The sequence below is a fragment of the Odocoileus virginianus genome, unplaced genomic scaffold (genome assembly GCF_023699985.2).
Source record: "Odocoileus virginianus isolate 20LAN1187 ecotype Illinois unplaced genomic scaffold, Ovbor_1.2 Unplaced_Contig_2, whole genome shotgun sequence".
Taxonomy (NCBI): domain Eukaryota; kingdom Metazoa; phylum Chordata; class Mammalia; order Artiodactyla; family Cervidae; genus Odocoileus; species Odocoileus virginianus.
In genome coordinates, this window is record NW_027224319.1 from 3,431,489 (window position 1) to 3,452,639 (window position 21,151).

At 41.0% G+C, this 21,151-nt stretch overlaps 1 protein-coding gene across 1 annotated transcript in view; it reads left to right on the forward strand.

The window, feature by feature from the left end:
• The window catches only part of SACM1L (SAC1 like phosphatidylinositide phosphatase), a 62,164-nt gene that overhangs the window by 38,383 nt on the left and 2,630 nt on the right, over positions 1–21,151 (forward strand). The window contains 13 exon segments of the mRNA XM_020915942.2: positions 1,751–1,852; positions 3,887–3,972; positions 4,761–4,847; positions 5,335–5,380; positions 5,383–5,402; positions 8,205–8,284; positions 11,153–11,251; positions 14,411–14,549; positions 16,526–16,595; positions 16,722–16,794; positions 17,524–17,617; positions 17,725–17,817; positions 19,230–19,287. Of these exon segments, the coding sequence (XP_020771601.2) occupies positions 1,751–1,852; positions 3,887–3,972; positions 4,761–4,847; positions 5,335–5,380; positions 5,383–5,402; positions 8,205–8,284; positions 11,153–11,251; positions 14,411–14,549; positions 16,526–16,595; positions 16,722–16,794; positions 17,524–17,617; positions 17,725–17,817; positions 19,230–19,287 (1,047 nt within the window).

Consider the following 21,151-nt stretch of genomic DNA (forward strand, 5'->3'; position numbering starts at 1 on the left):
TGTTCCTTCTCTGCTTTCTGGAAGGATATTCATCTTGTAATCAGAAGAAAATGATTCATAAAACAGACATATTCCATGCTTTACTCAGTTCTCTCAGGGCAGGCTCCTATCTGATTCATCTTTGTGCTCTGCTCCAAGGAGATAACTTGAGCGAATGAATGCATAAATAACTGCTTTGAAGTCTTCTCTAGCACTGTGCTTTTAAAGAATTGTGAACTGGGAGCTCAAGATGAGTCATTAAGTCTGATGATACCAGGTGATGGAGAAGGATGAATCATTAGAAATTCATATTGCTAAAAAAAAAATTCATATTTCTAGTGCCATTCAGTACCGCTGTTTTGAAAATTATTTAGCATTTCCTTGTGAATTTACTAGGCCTTCCCCTCTGTATACCCAGCATGTTTATACCAGGAGGTTTTTCATGAATGTTCACAGCACCCCTGTTAGAGCCGACTCTGAGCACTGCAGGTTGCGTCAGCAGAATTAGGCTTTTGTGATACGGTCCTTCCAGATTTCATACGACACCAAAGAGGACCGAACTGCTGCTTCATGCCGTAATGATGACTGTTAGGTACTTACTAGGGGCATAAACAAGGACTTGGAGTTATATTAAGAGTGTTGTGCCATCATAACACAAGCTGTGTGTTTTTAAGTCATGGTTGCCTATGAAAAAGGGAAAGTCACTCAATCCTGTCCAACTCTTTGGAACCCCATGGAATTCTCTAGGCCAGAATACTGGACTGGGTAGCCTTTCCCTTTTCCAGGGGATCTTTCCAACCCAGGGATTGAACCCAGGTCTCCCACATTGCAGGTGGATTCTTTACCAGCTGAGCCACAAGGGAAGCCGACAAATACTGGAGTGGGTAGCCTATCCCTTCTCCAGTGATCTTCCCGACCCAGGGATCGAACTGGGGTCTCCTGCATTGTAGGCTGATTCTTTACCAACTGAGCTATCAGGGATTACACTAAAAAGGCAGGAGACTGGTCTCCACAAGCCTTGTGGGTGAGTAGACAGTTGGATGGGATCAAGGAGCAGATGGTTAGATTCAGGGTTTTGATACTGTTTGGAAGTTGAAAGTAGGTTTATAGATATTTTATTATGATACTATGCTTATAATGGATGAATCAAACTATATTAAGAAAAATGTTATATATATATGTGTGTGTGTATATATATATATATAAATAACCTTGGCCAAACACATGAAGAAGGGGGAGATAATTTTTAATTATCTGCTTCTGAATAATCTTTAATTAACAGTTTGACCTATAAATCTTCATATGCTTACCAACTGTTATTTGTAATTATGTGTGTAATATATCTAACATAAAACTTCAGTTGTCTAGTCTTTTTTCCATTTCTTATTTGAAGGTTAATCTGTTTTTAAGTGTGTATATGTTTTTCACTCAAAGATGATTTTTTTGTGATGTGGTTAGTATGTAATTCTTTACTTTCACAGGGTGATTGAGACTGTCAGGGAAAGGAGATCATATTGTATAAATAGAGACACTCTAATGAGCCCCTTAAACACACTGAATATGTCATTATAGGGTCATTGACTTGATAGAACTTCACAGTCAGAAGTAAAGGCTTGTGAATACTCATGAAGAAACAAAAAGACTTGCATATTCTCTGTACTTTTTTTCCTTTTAGAGACAGAGTCTTTCTAACTAGAGAGATTCAAATTTCATCTGAAAATATTATACATATGATTTCTCCACATGTTGTATTTTTCTTAATGTAGTTGAGTTATTACCATGCACTCATGTTCTATTAATGGAAAATACTTTGATTGGATTCTCATCTCGAGGAGGAGTTGTTTCAGAGCTGGTGTGCGCTATTATGTGAGAGGTGAGATGAATTTTGTCAGTGCGATTTGGTACTGGGTTATATCTGTCTCTAATTAGTGTTTGTCTCCTGGTGACATGAATGTAACCTTATGTATTTTATTTGTTTTCATTATCATTTGATAGCTTCGCTAAATGTTTATCTCCTGCTTCCTTATAATAATTAGGTAGGTCTTCTGTGCTTTACTATAGCTGCTAAAGTGACATTCATTGCCTTGTTCATGAGACACTGTAGACTGCCGCTTAAGGCTTTAAGAGGAACCGATCATGTTATTTGCTGAATGTCTGAAAGCATAGCTGAAATCACTATAGTGTAAACTAAACCCATATCAGAAAGTATTTTCTTTTATTGCTCTTGATTTCTTTGCATGTATAAAGCTAGACATTTGACTTTGTGCCTTCAGCTTTTAAGATTTATATTCGAGCATTGATTCTCTAGACTTTGTACTAGCAACATGCTAATTTGCTTAAACCAGGGTATTAAAATCTGTATTACAAGTTACTGTCATTATGAAAAGAAGTTTCCCTGAATCTATTTTTTTAAGCCAAAGTATATCAGAATAAAACTCTATGGATTTACTCTATGGTAAATCATGAAAGTTTTGGATCAGGAGATCGTAAAAGTCATTTCATTAATCTTTAGCATAGCAAAGGAAGAAAGACATTTAGTGAGTTACCTGGCCAAGGTTATACAACCAGAATTAAAGTTAGCAATGCCTTTATATCTGGATTGTCTTGGATGGAGTCATATTTTTTAACTAAAAGCTTTAAATTTGCAGTGCAGTCAGAAATATAAAAAGATATGCAATTTAAAAATATTTCTCCTTTCTGACTGTATCTGCTGCATTTTACCCCTGACCAGCTGATCTGTTGTTAGTTTCTTATCTTTCAGATAATTTTTATGTTATTGCAAGTGTGTTCTCCTTTTGTAGACAGTGGTTGTATACTGTGTACATTTTCTTGTACCTTGGGTTTCTTTAAATATATACTGAAAATCCCTTCTTAAAGATCCTCTCTTTCACACATAAACACTCTCTTAACTCTTATTCTCAATCTCAGTTTCTAAAATAACTACATATTATCCTTAATGAAAAGTCTGGGCAGAACCAAGTATAGCCCATGCTTCAACAAGTGGTTTTAGAAGGTATTGAAAAGGCATTTTATTGTTGATTTGACTCATAATTTTTTTCCCCTTCTGGTAAATATGTTAACAAAAACAGTGATATTATATGTTACACCTCAGTGTTATGTGTTTTAGAAATATGTCAGGTAGAAAGGATGTTAAGTATTTGAGATTGTTAAAAATCTACTTTTTATTTTTTTTCCTGATAATTTGATTCGGGCACTAATTGCCTTTGCTTATTTTTAGCAAACTTTTCTTAGTTAAAATAGATAATGTAAACAAGATAGTAAGGTAATGCTTCAAACATTTGAAAGAACTAACTAAATCAAGGCTAAATAAGAGCAGTGCTTTTCAAATTAGTTTTTTGGGGTGTATACATGGAGTTCTAGAAATCGTAGGATTATATATAGTTTTTTGTGCTTTCATTTTGATAGTTAAAGTTGTCAGCATCTGCTGGGTTACTTGCATCATTATAACAAAAACTATTAACAAAATGGCTCACATTCTCATTTAATACTGTGTTTAACGGTTTAACTTCCAAAATAGTGTTTTTCAAACTGGGATCTATGTCATAATATACTCTCAGAGATTTTTGAGAACTTGTTTTTTCTTTAAAAGATGTACAAAGTTCGAGAAACACTTTTAGGGGAATTGTGTATATATAAATAATTGATATAGTAAATAGCAGTCAACATCATTTGTTTATTAATAGGTCCTTAATACTGCCTTTAAGCCCATGTAAATGAGCAAGCGTCTGTTAGCTTTCTGATGATGTACTCTGCATTTGTTTGAAATTTAGTTTTGAAAGTACTTTCCCACTAATTTAAACTGACTTAATTCTCTTCAAGTTAAGAGTGAATTAGTGAGTTTCTTATGTTTTTGTTATGTAATAAATTAATTTTTTTTCCAATTCAGGAATTGATTCCGAAGGCCATGCAGCTAACTTTGTAGAGACAGAACAAATTGTGCACTACAATGGGAGCAGGGCTTCATTTGTACAGGCAAGTTACCATGTCTGTGAGGCAGCCAGCCAGTTGGTCTTTTCAGCTTGGATTGTGATTTCCTGTTATGTTGTTGAAGTTTATCTCCTTTTCTCTCCTTTTAAAAGTAATATTGCAGTCTGTGATGTGGACAGAGTTCACCCAGAATAAGGATATTCCGTTAAGCTGGCTGGCGCTCAGCTTCCTCTGTTTGCAGCCCTTGAATTAAATCCCTACAGAAGAGATAGGGTAGGCGGTGCAGGGGTTGTGGAAATGGAGCATCTGTATACTTAACCCGTCAGACTTCTTCAGGGCAGTGAGGACAGGACAGGCAGCTGGCTTATGCCTGACGTGACCTGCCGTGCACCTTATTGTGACATAGTACCTGAGCAGTGGATCACTTGTTGGTCGAGAGCATTAATGGCTAAAAATATTTTTAAGTTCATAAAAATAATCTTTTGAGAATGAATAAAGCAATTTTCTCATTTTATTATAATGCCAAATTATATAGCAGACATAACTTGGTAATTTTTACTTGTAGATAAATTGGTTTATTTTAGAATTTAGGAGAAGCCCAACTGTCCACAAATACATGTATGTAAAATCAGAAAAAGTCCTTCCCAAATGTTTCCCCACAAAATATGACTTTAGGAGCAGGTAAACATGAATTTATTTCATAGTTAATAGGTCATATGTTTATTTTTCTATTTTTTAGTCATTGATACTTACACACCCCAGACAGAAAGCTGAGAAAAACAAGTGTGTGTGTATATGTTTCTTTTTACATATCTTCTCTTTTTTTTTTGTAGACTCGAGGATCAATACCACTTTACTGGTCTCAAAGACCAAACCTCAAGTACAAACCATTGCCACTGATCAACAAAGTAGCAAATCATGTGTGTATCTTCCACACTATTTCATTGACTATGAATAGAAGCTTATTGGAATTATAATTTGCATATAGAGCATGTATTCCTCATAAGTCAGGCTTCAGTGTCTTTGAGGCCTTTCTCCTTGGTTCTGGCACAGAGTGGACCTCTAAACCAAGAGACTATATAGATGGCATATTAAAATGTGGAAAAACAAATTGAACGTCACAGTGAATTTTGATTTTAGAGATCTCAGTGAGATTTGCAACTTTATGCTGTTCAGAATATTTAGTGTATTCTATTTGAGATTAAGCTCTAAAATAAAATAGTAATATTGTAGCTCAGAGTAGAATGGCTTATAATTACTACTTACTACATGGTATTAAGAATATCTAGAGGACAGCTTAATGTCATTCTCTTGAATATAGAGATAGGACATTTAAGGAGATCCTTTTAAACATCTTGTATTCTTGTAATCTGGTAAAGTATGTACTTTTTCTTCCCCTCTTTCTAGATGGACGGTTTCCAAAGGCATTTTGATTCACAAATAATTATTTATGGAAACAAGTCATAATCAATCTGGTATGTGTCTTTCTTATATTTCTTGGGGAACAAAACCTTAGCATCTTTTTTTTTTAACATAACAAAATTTACCATTGTAACCATTTTTAAGTGTGTAGTTCAGTGGCCTTAAATTATTTTATAGTGCTGTACGACCATCACCACTCTCCATTTCCAGAAGTTTTCATCATACCAGACAAAAACTCAGTATCCCTTAAATAGTAACCTTCTATTATCCCTCTCACTTCAACTCCTGGTAACTATTCTGCTTCTGTCTCTGTAGATTTGCCTGTTCTAAGTGCCTCACCTAAATTATATTGCGTAATGTTTATTCCTTTGTGTCTTGCTTATCTTAAGCAGACTGTTTCTCTTTTGTGGCTCTGAGTTACTTTGTAGCGCCTTTTCATTCTAAGCTGAGGACTCTAGTGTTTCTGGTAGGGCAGGTCTGCTGTGCTTAGTTGCTCAGTCATGTCCAGCTCTTTGCGACCCCATGGACTGTAGCCTGCCAGGCTCCTCTGTCCATGGGGATTCTCCAGGCAAGAATACTGGAGTGGGTTGCCATGCCCTCCTCCAGGGGATCTTCCCAACCCAGGGACTGAACCCAGGTCTCCCGCACTGCAGGTGGATTCTTTACTGTCTGAGCCACCAGGGAAGCCCAAGAATACTGGAGTGGGCAGCCTGTCCCTTCTCCAGGGGATCTTCCTGACCCAGGAATCAAACCAGGGTCTTCCTTCACTGCAGGCAGATTCTTTACCAGCTGAGCCACCAAGGAAGCCCAAGAATACTGGAGTGGGGAGCCTGTCCTTTCTCCAGGGGATCTTCCCGACCCAGGAATTGAACCGGGGTCTCCTTCACTGCAGGCAGATTCTTTACCAGCTGAGCAAACAATTCCCTCAGCTTTTTTAAAATTAAGAATATCTTAATTTCTCATTTTTGAATTACAGTTTTGCCAGATATAGAATTCTTGGTTGACAGTGATTTTTTTTCCTTTCGGTACATAAATATACCATCTCGTGGCCATCTGGCCTCTAAGGTTTCTGAAGAGAAATTGGCATATAATTCTACTCAGAATCACTTGTATGTGATGAGTCCTTTCTCTCTTGCTGCTTTCAAGATCTCTCTTTGTCTTTAAGTAGTTCGATTATAATGTCTGATGTGAATTTCTTTGGATTTGTCATATCTGGAGATTGGATACCTCTTGGATTTGAAGATCTCTATATTTCATCAAATTTGGGAAGTTGTTTTGCCATTTTCTCTCTTTATAACCTCTCTGCCCCTTTCTCTCCTTTCTCTAGGCCTCCTATAATGAATATATTGTATGCTTGGTGGTGTCCCAAGTCCCCTAGACTGTTCAGTTTTCTGATTCTTTTTTCTTTCTGCTCCTTCAACTTGATTATTTTATTTGTTATATCTTCAAGTTTGCTGATTCTTTTTTCTTCCTGCTCAAATGTGCTGTTGAACTCCTTTAGTGAATTTTTAGTTTCCCTTTTGAACTTCTCAACTCCAGACTTACCGTGTGGTTCCTTAGAATAATTTCTGTTTCTTTGATATTCTCATTTTTTTTTACATATAGTTTTCCTGATTTCCTTTACTACTTTGTCCGTGTTTTCATTTAGCTCTGAACATATTTAGGACAGTTATTTTGAAAGTTCTTTATAAATAAGGTTTCTGTAGAGATGATTTCTATCAATTTATCCTTTTTCATTAACTAAGCCTTGTCTTCCTTTTTTTTTGTATACCTTATGATTTTGTTGTTATTGAAAACGGCATTGGATCTACATAATACAGTAACTCAGAAAGTCAGATTCTTCTTTCCTAGGGGTTTTCTGTTTTGTTTTGTTTTTGTTTTGATTGTTGAATGCTATAGTAATTCATTTGTTTTGAGACTTTTCCAGACTATTTTTGCAAAGACTGTTCCTTGTGTATGCTCACTGAAGTCTCTATTCTTTTAGCTTGTGTTCAGCTAACAGTGATAGAAATTTCCTTGAGTATCAGGACATGAAGTAGACAAAGGAAAAACCAAAAAAGAGAACAAACCCATCTCCCAATTTCTGCTGACTGGTTCTGTGGTGGAGCAGTCCTTCACGTATTTAGTTAGGCTTGCTCTGAACCTAGGGATTAGCTTGAGGTGAAGCCTTAAGGTTTTTTTAGGATTTTTCAGAGTGTGCATCTTGCTTCGGTATGCACATGGCTTTCTAAAACCCTCCATGAATGTGGCTGTTTTTTAATATCCTGTTTCCCCAAAGAGTTATCATTAATACCCCAGCTGCTTCTGCAGGCTTCAGATGGTCTTTTTTATGTCACCACCTGAAATATCTTGCCCTAGGCATCTATCTGTTGGTTTGTAGTCTTCTTGCAGCTTACATGAGCAGTGTTTACCACTTTCCCTGCCTGTGTTCATGTTTATGCAGGACAGAGACCCCAAGTCACTCTTTCAGATCAGAACAAAACATACACAATAGCTTGCAAATAAAAGTTCTCGTCTTCTCCCTCCAGTTAGAGGAGAGGGACTGAGACCTGTTGCTGCTGCTTAAGCTAAGATTGTCACTGCACTGGAGAAAGGGTAAGGTAAGGGCAGGAAAAATGCTGCAAAATTGTCCTCCAATTTTGAAGATGGCTTTATTTGATTGGACATCTGCTTGGTTGCTAAAAACCTTCTATTGTTTTCCAAAGTTCCTACAAATTTGGTTTAGACAGCATCTCTTTTCTCTGATGTTTTTGTGAGGGTACAAGAGCTTAAAGCTTCACAGTCTGCCATTTTGCTGATGTCACTGTCTCCGTTTAATTAAACTTAAAACTATGGTGGTTTTAATTTTTTTACAGGTAAATCAGAAGGGCTCAGAGAAGCCACTTGAACAGGCATTTGCCACAATGGTGTCTTCCTTGGGGAACGGAATGATCAGGTACCTCACTAGAAATCTGTTGTCGGGTTTTTCAGGTTAGATGTGCACTTCATGTCCATGCAAGTACATAGATCTCTCTCTAGACATATTTCAGTTGGTTGTTTTCAAAGCATGATTTTGTTTGCTTGAAATTTTCTCTGACATAAAAAATTTGTGTTGCAGGATAACTTCTTTTTTAATTTTTACTGGGAGTATAGTTGATTTACAATGTTGTGTTAGTTTCAGGTATATAGCAGGGTGAATCAATTATACATATATCCACTTTTTTTTTTTTTTTTAAGATTCTTTTCCCATATAGACCATTACAGAATCCTGAGTAGAGTTCCTTGGTTCCCTGTGCTACACAGCATGTTCTTACTAGTTTTATCTCTTTATGTATTGTAGTGTGTATGTATCAGTCTCAGTCTACCAGTTTATCCCCCGCCACCCCATATGCCCTGGTAGCCATAAGTTTGTTTTCTACATAAATAAGCTCATTTGAACAGAATAATTTAACAGTTGAGTTTTAATTTGAATTTTGGTTAAAATCCTCACCTTGAGGCTTTGTGTTGCCACAGCCATTGGGTCTTTAAGTTACTCACATCTGCCTGGTCCTGACCCCACACAAGCTGGAGCAGTGTGGTGGCCTGGTCTGGAACGGTAGCTTGTCTCTCCTGTAAGTCACCAGACAATAGTTAGAAATTCTCTGTAGCTCTGTCAGAAAAGAGAGGGAGCCTAAAACATTAGTAGTTGCCCTGTGGACGTGTGCAGGGTGATGAGTCAGCCCATTTGGAGCGTCCTGCATCCAGAAACTGGGCTAGGAGATGGGGGTGTACTCAGGTAGGAAGTGGTCACAGGCAGTGGGGAAGGCTTTCAAAGAAATGGTACTGGGTTATTTGGGAACAATTTTTTTTAAGCTATAGAAAATTTTAAAACATAAAAATAGGACATAATGAACCCTTGGGGAAGAAATTAAGTTTGTTTTGTCCAACTCAGAAACTCTAGCAAATTCTTCAGACCCTTGCTCCATGTACATTTCTGCCTTCTTACAGTGGAACCTGCCCAGACACACTTTGCATGAATCAGAGAAGTGATTCCTATCCATGATGTGCCTTAAAATCTTGAGAGAAATTACTCAGAATATATCTAAGACCTGAAAAATCAGAATCTGTGGGTTTAAAGCCCAGCATGTATCATATATTCTAGCAAAAGTTTATCTCCTGGTTGCTGGGTACACCCCTGGTTAAGACCTTTTCTGTGCTTCAGAGGGTTTCCGTAGGCAGTCTTGCCTCCAGGGTTTGCAGCAGAAGCTAACTTTGAGAACTTGAGGCATATGTCAGTCTAAAGTTGTGCCTTTGGTGTTCCAGTGCATTCGGAAGGCTCCTTCTGCTAAGAAGTGAAGCCCTAAAGCTATTATTACTGAAATACAATGATGTAAGACATACTCTGAGAAAACACAAACATAATTTTAGAAGGATGTAAGTCGAAGAGTCCAAATGCATTTAGGTGCTAATGAGCCACTTAAATTCTTCGGACAAGTCTATAGCCATGATCAGAGCTCTCCAAAAATAAACACGATGCCACCAGTTTTAGCAGAGCTGCCTTTGAAAGTGCTTCCCCCACTTAGTCTGCGCAAAGCCTAGCTCACAGTTGGCTAACATCGGTTTTTATGCTGACGTGTAAGGCCCTTCTATAGAAGGAAATGGTAACCTGCTCCAGTGTAGGAGAACCCCATGGGCAGAGGAGCCTGGCGGGCTATACAGTCCATGGGGTCGCAAGAGTCAGAGGTGACTCAACAACAACAAGGCCCCATGGTTGGCTAGCCTCTGTTTTTATGCTAATGTCTAAGGCCCCTCTTCTGCCCTGAGATAACCGCTGAGGTGATAGAACCGCTCTCTGGACCTGCTGGAAGCCTACCCTGTATTGATGTCTGAGGTCCCTTCAGCCGTTGGAGCCAGGAAGTCACATGAGAGCAGGCGCCTGGTCTGAATTTTGCTCTGTAGATGAGAGTGTAGTGTCCTTCTAGTCCTCCTCCTCCATGACTTGACTTGATGCTTGAGTAGGAAGTTGGGTGAAAGTGGCTTGTGTGAGAATCTTCAGGTGCCCTGGTGCCCAGGTTCTTTACGTTCTTCTTCCTCTTTTGACTTTCAGGAGTTGGTTAATGATTTTCTCCCCCTCTCAAGGGGCAGCATTTTCGGGTTCCTAGGAGGATACCTTCACTGTTAGATGTGTTCCAGCTTTGAGATTTATGCTTCTTCAATATCAGATAACTGAAAACAACCCATTACAGATTGACAGACTAGAAAGTTCTCTCTACCACATGTGTGTGTGATGTATGGATATTGATAAAGTGAATATTTTGGCAGGATGAACAAGTCACAACCAAAGTAGGAGCCATCCTGTTTCTGTTCTCACAGCCTCTAGTACTCAACACAGTCCAGCCCTCCTTGGCCTGAATCAAGTTTGACCATTTGGAATATCTTAATTGATTGGAAAATCAGAAAGGGGCCCTATTCTTGGCACCTAGGGGCAGAGAATAAATACACAGTGGATAACTCAGTTGGACAAGGCTACTTTATGTTAACATGCCTCATTGCTGTGCCTGAGCTCACGTCTCTAGCCTTTTGCTGGGCTTGTTGACTCATCTTAGGGCCTCTAGAAAAACATGTAAAGATACAAGTGTGTATTTTTTTCCTTCAGTAGATATGAGCATGAGAAGGTCAGCATATCTGTGCATGCCTCTGTGTGTGTGTATATAGTGGTAAACCCAGAGTGAATGTATGTTCCTAGGTGAAATATATTTAGAGAGGAGGATCAGCTTATGAAGGTATTATTAAAGAAAAAATGATTAATTCTTAGTCACTTTCTGAATGTCTTTTGTTTTGTTAGGTACATTGCCTTTGACTTCCATAAGGAATGTAAAAATATGAGGTGGGATCGGCTAAGTATTTTATTGGATCAGGTAGCAGAAATGCAAGATGAATTAAGGTAAGCTCTGCTATTTCTCTGTGGAAATTGAGGGATGAGATAGGTGCATACATTAATCATATATGTTATGCATTATCTAGCAGACCTACACATATAGTTCACTAGGTTCATAGCACTGGTCTGTTCTCATTTTTAGTTTTTTTTTTCTGAAAGATTAGGCTTGGTGATTTTTTAAGTATTTTAAAATTCTTAAAAATGACCCAAGTCTAGGTATTTTCATATTTTTATGTATTCTATACATTTACAAATTTTTACACAATTAAAGATAGTTTGCTACTGTTTTATATTCAGTTCTTTTCACTAAATATGTTATCACTTTTTGTCATTAACCTACCAAGACTCTAATATTAACATTTAGTGGCTTTGCTGTGTCCCATTGTGTCATAGCACAGTTAGCTAAGTGTTCTTCACATTGGGCAGCTGGTTCATTTCCTTTTCTCTTCCTTCCCTAAAAGACTGTGCTTCAGTGAATCACTGGGTATAAATATATTTTTACTTCTGTTAAATTCTTCAGGGTAGGATAATGGACTGAAGGGTCTAGATATCTTTATGGTACTTATGTGTGTTAAGGTGTTAATTATTGTGTGGCTTCATAGATGGATTGTACTCTATGCATATCAGTCTTTACTTGTTTTAGAGCCAGAAGTAAGAATCTGGAAACTAGTCTCATTTCGCTTTTGCTTGGCAAGCCAAATGTACTGTGTTAATTTCAGTTTCATGGTAACATAGTAAAGCTTCTCCTATAGTCTTTTGCTCAGCTTTAAGAAAAATATATTTTTATGCATATTAAGTAATACCTGCTGCTGCTGCTAATCACTCAGTCATGTCCAGCTCTGTGCAGCCTCATGGACTGTGGCCCACCAGGCTCCTCTGTCCATTGGATTCTCCAGGCAAGAATACTGGAGTGGGTTGCCATTCCCTTCTCCAAGAATTGCCTCTGCCTACTCTTTAATTACAACCTTTTGTTTCATGTTATTTTAAAATCTTTGAGAGTCTCTATATTGGTAATGAAAGAAAAGTGAAGTCGCTCAGTTGTGTCTCACTCTTTGTGATCCCATGGACTGTAGTATACCAGGCTCCTCCGTCCATGGGATTTTCCAGGCAAGAATACTGGAATGGGAGTGGGTGGGCTAACACTGGAGTGGGTTGCCATTTCCTTCTCCAGTAATCCCAGCTATAGTTAGTTTAATCTGCTTTTTTCCCCCACCTCCACCCCTTCCCCATGAGGTTTTGTTTTGAGCATAGCTAGTGTAGAGGGGTTGATCTATATCATTATTGGGGTGAGAGAAACATTGTCGGCGGGGGGGGGGGGTATTTCCTTGAGTTCACCTGTTAATCACAGCCCCACAAGAGTTAAGAGAGAAGGAGAGATTGACGCCAAAATCTCTGTCCATTGCAGTCACCATGTTCCACAGGGACAGTAGACCCCTTTCATGAAACTGTGACGTTCAGACCTCTCTGCATATTTGTTCTCAGGGATTTAGGGGAAAGTGGAAAGAATCTGGGCTTTAGGGCCCTACCCAGAGTGTTGGAAATCTCAGTTTGCTTCTTATTAGCTGTGTGAACAGGGGCAAGCCTTGATTTCTCCATCTGGAAAGTGGAGATAATAATACTTATCTCTTAGACCTGTTCTGTAGTTCAAGAAGTAATACTTATAAAATATGTAGTAGTTATTTTATAAGTACTAATGGGATGCCAACACTCACATGCACTCTGTATATACATACTCTAATGGAACCTCACCGGTTTGGAATGAACCTCTTGTATTATCTTTAGTCTAAACACATTCTTTTAAGCCGGTTTTTGTTTTTGGCATCCTGACATACGGTATCTTAGTTCCCTGACCAGGGACCTAACTTGTGTCCCCTGCATTGGAAACATGAAATCTTAACCACTGGACTGCCAAGGAAATCCCTTAAACCCTTGTTTTTTAAGGTCATGATTTTTAGCCTGTGGTGAATCTGTTGTATTTCCCCTTCACTTTTTGATTTTAGGGGATAATTGTGGTTAATTTAATACTGTTTAGTATTCGTTGTATTCTCTGCCCCATGCACTCTGCCGAGCACTTTATGTGCATTATACATGATCTCGTTTAACTATAGAGCAGCCTATTGGTGGTGCTGCTAGCTCCAGTTTGTGGGTGGGAAAATATAGGCTCTGAAAAATTAGGTTATTTACTTAAAATTACACAGCTAGTAACTTGCCTAAGAACTAAGGCTAGCAAACTTTGCTGGCAAAGTCTGTGCTCTTCACCACCACACTATATGTTGTCAAATATGGGGGTTCATAGAATTATTTGAACAGATTGTTAAAAATGACGGAACCACAGGGACTGGTACTGTGTTTGGCTCCACTGCAGACATCTGGGTGGTTCAGGAGAGAAAGTAAAACAGATTTTTCAAATAATACCCTATTATCCTCTATAAACGGTGCACTATTTGCATATGTTAGCCATTTTAAGAAGGGATTTTAAAATGTTCTTAATGCACAATATCCAATCCTTTCTTCAGAGATCTTATTCAGTTTATTTCTGAATTGTTTGTTAAAAGTGAAGGTCAAGCATGTTCATTTCTAATGGACAACTCAGGGAGTTCTGATACAGCACGGGGACTGAGGAAGGGGCCACAGATGCGCCATGTCGAAGGAAGCCCTCTTCTGGCCTTGGGGAGACATGGTGTTGCCCATCGTATCTGTTACAATACTCCCAGCTCCTCCTTCACATCTGTTGGGTTAAGTGACCTTGATGCTACAGTTGTTTTGAGATAGAGTCTGTCTTGTCTGTTCTATTCAAACTTCCTTATGGTTTTTGGTCATCAAATATACCTGAACTGTACATTTCCTGTCTGTCCTTTAATTTACTGGCTTTAATAATGTTTGTGACATAGACCTGTGTTATAAGAGGGCTGTCCTTAGTGGGAGGGCTTCTCTGATAGCTCTCAGAAGAATCCGCCTGCAATGCAGGAGACCCTGGTTCGATTCCTGGGTAGGGAAGATCCCCTGGAGAAGGGACAGGCTACCCACTCAGTATTCTTGGGCTTCCCTTGTGGCTCAGCTGGTAAAGAATCTGCCTGCAATGCGGGAGACCTGGGTTCGATCCCTGGGTTGGGAAGACCGCTTGGCTGGCTTTGGTATGAGAGTGTTTATACAAATATGTGTTAGTTATTTTCTAGTGGACCCAGCCGGCTTGGTGCTGAGTAACCAGGAGGGTGTGTTCCGCAGCAACTGCATGGACTGTCTGGACAGAACCAACGTGATCCAGAGTCTGCTGGCTCGCCGTTCACTTCAGGCCCAGCTTCAGGTGCACATGCTTTTTTTCTTTTATTAAGTAAACAATTTTTGAAAACCAATAATAAAACACATTTATATGTCCCCGCCCTAACCCAGCTCTATATGTGGTTTTGTGTCTTGGCATCCATGGGTGTAGTTTGTGCATGACCACGGTCAGTGTGTGTTTACAGTTTTAAAGTTTGCTATTTTGCTCTAGCATTATAGTTTCTTAAGAGTTGTACTGTTGTGCTGTAATTCAGTAAGCCATTTAGGTTGCTACATTTTTGGCTTATAAATAAGATTGTAGAGAATACACCTGTGTATAATATTATTAGCTTGAATTATTTCCTTTGAGTTATCTCCTACTGGGTTAAAGAGAATTTATACTTTCCAAGGGGCTTCCCAGGTGGCACCGTTTGCCAGTGCAGGAGACATAAGAGATGTGGGTTTGATTCCTGGGTTTGGAAGATCCCCTGGAGGAGAGCATGACAACCCACTCCAGCATTCTTGCCTGGAGAAGCCCATGGACAGAGGAGCCTGGTGGGCTACATTTCAAGGGTTGGAAAGAGTTTGATATGCCTGAAGCAACTTTGCACGCATGCATACTTTCCAAGAGGGTTACACTAAACCAGTTTACCCCTAATACTAGCCAGCAATAATAAAAGAATCTTGCTAGCATCAAGTATTTTTATTTAGAAAGGTTTTCTTTTCTAACAGTACAGAGTAGTACCTCTAGGTTGTTTTTGTTTGCATCTCTTTTATTGTTGGCAAGGGATGTTAACACCCAGGTAAATACTTTGTGACACAGCTTTGCTGCACCAGTGTGACTGTGTTGTTGAGAAAGAGTAGGTATAAATAGTTTCTTTTGTTTATATATGGAGCTAAAAATACATACAGCCTAGATTTCCAGACCTCAGTGGTGGTTGTTGTAGGGAGCAAACAAAATGCATCCCAAATGATTTCCTGCCGAAATTATTTGTAAGCATTCATCTTTGTTCATGGCAATTCTGTGGACTCTGGGAAGAACTGCGGAGTAAAACACCTCCCCGAATCCTCGCGTGGTCTTGCTGAAGGCGTGGTCACCGCCTCTCAGTACTCTAGCGTGTTTGATGCTGTGTCCTTGTCAGTCTGATGGCTTTACTTCAGAGGATAGTTTTCAGTAGAAATCATATTGGGACTGGTTGTTTCCAAGGCTGGTTAGCAGAAATCTGTTGGACTAGGTTCTGTAATCTGTATTTAACTAACTTACATGCTAAAAACAGTCCTATAAAAGCTCAGCAACCTGCAGAGAGCCTTCGGGCAGGAGCCTGTCCAGCCTCAGGGCCCACTGACGTGGGGCCTCCAGCTGTGCCTGTCCCCTTCCAGAGAGGGCCGGTCACTGGGGGAGTGAGGGAAGGGTCATCAGAGGCGAGCAGTGAAGATAAGTGGTTCTAAGAGGGTTGCGGGTCCAAAACAAGACCAAGGCGGGAGTCCCTAATCTGTGGTCAGTGAACTCCAAAGGGGAGTCCATCGAGAGACTCAGGCTGCCCAGAGTCCTGTGAGATGATAGGCAAAGGGCTGTGCTTCGGTGCAGTTTGTGGTGAGGGAGGAAGGTAGCGTTCATCCAGTTCTCAAAGGGCCCCTGGGTTAGGGGTAAGTGTGGAGTCAGCAGTCTGGGGTGGTGAGTTGTGAAGCGGGTCCAGGTGATGGGAGGTTGGGGGGGGGGGGGGCGGCAGGGAAGGAGGGAGCACTACTGCATACTCCCCACCTCTCCCTCTGCCCCGTCTCTGGGTTTACACAGTCCTGCCACTGGGGCTCAGGGGAGAGAGGGGCTGCGGCAGATGGGAGCCCAGAGAGAGGGTTTGCAGCTGGGCAGAGCAGGAGAGGGCTGTGGTCCCCACCTACAAGGAGAGCGCCTCCTGCCTGCAGCCAGCAACCACGTGAGACTCTGGAGACTCTGCTTTTTGTTCCTAAATCACATGTGCTGAAATCTGTAACATGTAAACATGGGTATGATTCTTATTCCAGAGACTAGGAGTTTTGCATGTGGGACAAAAGCTTGAAGAACAAGATGAATTTGAGAAGATATACAAAAATGGTAGGTCATTTCTTGAACAGAGGCAAGGTTATTCAAATTTTGAAATAAATATTTTGGATTTAGAGCATTGATTGTCAATGATTATTAACTGATTTTTCCTTTTCTTTTTCTTTTTTTCCCCCACAGCCTGGGCTGACAATGCAAATGCTTGTGCCAAACAGTATGCAGGAACTGGTGCCTTGAAGACTGACTTTACCAGGTAAGCCATGCGCCGAAGTTGCATTCCGGTCCAGGGGTGCACTGTTCCGGTGCATGGTAGACCGCTCGGGCGAGTTTCACACAAGAGCTCCCACTGGTGCCTGGGCCTCGTCCCAGGCCGTTAAGCTGGGACTCAGGGGAGATGAGGCCCAGGCACCGGTGGCTTCTTAGCTTTCTCTGGGTGATTCTGGTGCACAGTGGGTTTGGGCACCTCAGCTCCTCTCAACCGCCTGCTGAGCACCTGACTCACCCCAGGCCCATTCAGCCGGTCTGGGAAGGACCCTGAGACTGTGCCCACGTGATGCTGGGGCTGGTTTCAAGGACCATACTGGGTAGTGAGAAGTTGGGATGTGTTGAATTCGTTACAAATGTGGTTGGGTCTTTTTCTGCTGTATGGATTCTCTGGGAGCAAGATAAGATTTCTAGTCTGTTTACTTTATACCACTTAACCTGGGCTATGCATTTCTCTTCTTATTTCTTGTCTTTGCGAGTGGAACTGAGCACGTTTCCTCTTTGTGTTTCCTGTGGTAATGCTCTAGAAAGAGGATGCACATTTCTTGGACTCAGTACTGGTTTCTTTTGTGAGATGTCTCCTTTATATATTCAGGAATTTTAAAAAAGAAATCTTTATAATTTATTTATCTCCATAACACATACTTATTGGCTGTAAACAGTGTAAGAATTTAATATGCAAATCTGTAACTCAAAACTTAACCTCTTATTTAACCAGAACTGGAAAGAGAACTCAGTTGGGACTTATAATGGATGGCTGGAACTCATTAATACGGTATTACAAGAACAACTTTTCTGATGGATTTAGACAAGTAAGTTTGTTTTCTGATGCTAATTTGTGGTTATTTGGTGGCTGTATCTTTGTACTGTTCCCCATACCTAATTTGGGAGTTATTATTTTGCTTTTTTTCTCTTCTAGGATTCCATAGACTTATTTCTTGGGAACTATTCAGTGGATGAATTAGAATCTCATAGTCCTTTAAGTGTTCCAAGAGATCTGAAATTCCTGGCTGTAAGAAACCTTTATGTTTTTTAAGTTGTTAACAGCATGGTGACTGAAGGTACAGATAGTCCAGCTCCCCTTGACATAAAACATTGTGTTGTTCTAAATGGAATATGAACACTTAAGTTGCCGCAAGGAGCAGATGAGGGAGAAGAGGGAGGTCACTTTGGAATGTCGCCCTCTCTCACACCTGACTGTCCTTTGCGGATCCTTCGTTTGGTTTTGTTCCTTTTCAAAGCGTTGTCCTGGCTTGTGCCGTCCAGCGGCGTGAATCAGCCGTAATTACACACACAGCCCCTCTCTGTGGAGTCCCCTCCCCTCCCCGCATCCAGCCCCTCCGGGTCATCAGAGGGCCAGGCTGGGTTCCCTGTGCCACACAGCAGCTCGTCACCAGCTCTGCATTTTACACATGACCACGTGTACACGTCAGTGCTACTTTCTCCACTTGTCCCGCTGTCCCTCCCCAGCTGCGTCCACGTGTCCATCCTCTACATCTGTATTTCCCGCCCTGCAAATAGGTTCATCAGTACCATTTTTCTAGATTCCACATATATGTGTTAATACACAGTATTTGTTTTTCTTTTCTGACTTCACTCTGTAGACAAGGCTCTGAGTTCATCTACCTCACTAGAACTGACTCAAATTTGTTCTTTTTTATGGCTGAGTAATACTCCATTGTATATATGTACCACATTAAAAAAAAAATCTATAAACAATAAATGCTAAAGAGGATGTGGAGGAAAGGGAACAGTCCTTCACTGTTGGTAGGAATGTTAACTGCATAGCCGCTATGGAGAAAAGTATGGCGTCCTTACAAAAACTAGGAATAAATCTACCATATGACCCAGCAACCCCACTACTGGGCATATACCCTGAGAAAACCACAGTTCTAAAAGACATGCGCCCCAGTGTTCATCGCGGCACTGTGTATGATAGCCAAGACGTGGAAGCACCTAGGTGTCCGTTGCAGATGCTATTTAAGTGAGATCACAGGCACGGAGCAGGTGTGAGGACCTCTCGTTTCGGGGAGACACTGCTTCCCCCGAGCTTCAGGATCTGCTGGAGGCAAACCTGTGACATGGAAGTCAGTGTGTTTTTGTCATGTCTCTCGTTTCTGACTCAGTCACCAGACTTTGCAAGAGCCTCTCTGGGGTTTCATGCCAGCGGGCTTGGTGTCCTGGAGTGGGGGTACCTAGAGTCTGAGTACACATCTGGGTGACCTCCCTCCGCTTTCTTCAGATCTTTTAACCTGTTTGAAGATTTGGGCAGTTATGATCAAAACTCTAATGATGTTTTGCTGGAAGAAAGGTACTTTGTATATCAGATAGAGAAGTGTTCTGCTGTCTTGCAGGGAAAGCAGACGGCTGATTTTACAGCCTTTGATGAGCATCTTACGTGGTGGTTTCTGTTTCCTTTTCCAGTTGCCTATTATCATGGTGGTTGCCTTTTCCATGTGCATTATCTGTTTGCTGATGGCTGGTAAGTCTGCACTCATTTCACATTCATCTTTTAGATTGTTGAACTTTTCTGTACAGCATCTTAAGTTTGCACCTGCTCAGTACGTGGTGTGTCCCGTTAAACTGAGTAAAGGGAGCAGGTGATGCGAGTCCTTAGATGTGACAGGAGGGAAAACATATACTCGGTAGCTTGATGGCGTGTTTTTTTCCACTTAAGCTTTTTAATTTTTTTTTCCTTGTTACCAAAGTAATACATAGTAATTACAGAAAATACGGTTAGACAAAAAAGAAAATGTTATCACCTTGCCTTTCAGAGATAAGCTAATTATTCTTTAATGTTTTGATGTTTTAGTCTTTGTAGGTGTGTATGTTTTTTTTTTTCAAAAGGCAGATCCTATAAACTTTTTTGTACTGTTTTTTTCACTGAGCAGTATAAATATTTATCCATGTCTTTTACTTTGAATGGCTGCAAAGTATTCCGTTGATGGATGTATAGTTTATGTGACCAACCACCTATTGTTGGGCGAGTCAGTGTTATTATAGATTAATACATAGTAAATTTAAATAGAAACATTGCCTAGGAACCTGAGCTAACAAACGGGTCTTACTGGTTTTCTTTTTCCTCTCAATATTTTCCTGTCACTAAGTTAATGGGGTTAAGTTACTTAGCTGCTTATTTAGTAATATTCAGTGCTCTGAGAGTGAGAGTCTGTGATGCTCGTGTTTCGCCTGGAGGTGCAGCCTCAGGCACTCGAAGGGGCGCCTCTGCGCTCAGCCTCCGTCCTCCCATCGAGTGTCCCCCTGTTCTCCCTGCACGGACCTCAGCTCCCCCTTTCTGGGTCCCACAGTACGGTGTGTCCCTCCCTCAAGAGCACTCCCCTCTCCTAACAGCGTGAGCACTGCGGGGTCTCGTCCTCAGAGGTGCCCTGCTCCGTGGCATCCAGCACCCAGTTGGGTAGTCATGCTTTGCATACTTGCTCATCTTTCGGAGTGCATCAGCAGCTTTTTGAAGGCAGAGACCTGTCTTACTACATTTCCTCCTGCGCCTAGGATTCAGGGTGCACATACCAAATTGCCTCAGCCATGTCCGACTCTTTGCGACGCCATGGACTGTAGCCCACTGGCTCCTCTGTCCGTGGGATTTCCCAGGCAAGAATACTGGATACAGGAAGCCCTCAGCAACAGTTTCCTGAATTAAGGCCTCCTGTTCACCCCCCACACTAATTCTGCCAGCTTCCCCAGGGGCGGCTCGGAGCCTGTTGGTCTCTGTAATCCCCGAGTGTTCAGCAGTGAAGGTGGTCACCACACAGGAAGGAGCCGCCCTCATGTTACTCTAGGGCAGAGGTTAGCGTATGTTTTCTGAAAAGAGCCAGCCCATAAGTATTTTACATTCTGCAAGCTACACATGGTCTCTCTTGTACACTGTTTTTGCAGCTGTTTGAAAGTGTGAAAGCTCCCACAGTCCAAAAACAGGCCGGGGGCCCTCAAGTGCCGCGTCGCTGTGTGCCGTGATGGGGGCCTGTGTCACGTTCGGGGCAGGACGGAAAAGGAGGGACCAGCAGACTGTGCTGCTCGCGGTTCAGTCCACGCCCTCGATCCACTGACCTCTTTCTTTAACACACTGCCCAATGGATGCCTTTTCTGGGAGCCACGCCACTGTTGAGTTAGCTTTGTTATCTTGGTCTTTTTATATACACACATTTCCCTCTAGAACGTCTGCAAAGGCAGGGACATCAGGACCGAGACTCAGCCGGAACAAATGGACCATCCCTTTGGGGAGTGACCCAGGGTGGACTTGTGAGGAACCACCTTTCTCTTTATCCAGAAAGAGCTTTAAAACCCAGAGCTGTCAGAATTAGCAACTGTATAAATATGAATGTTGTACA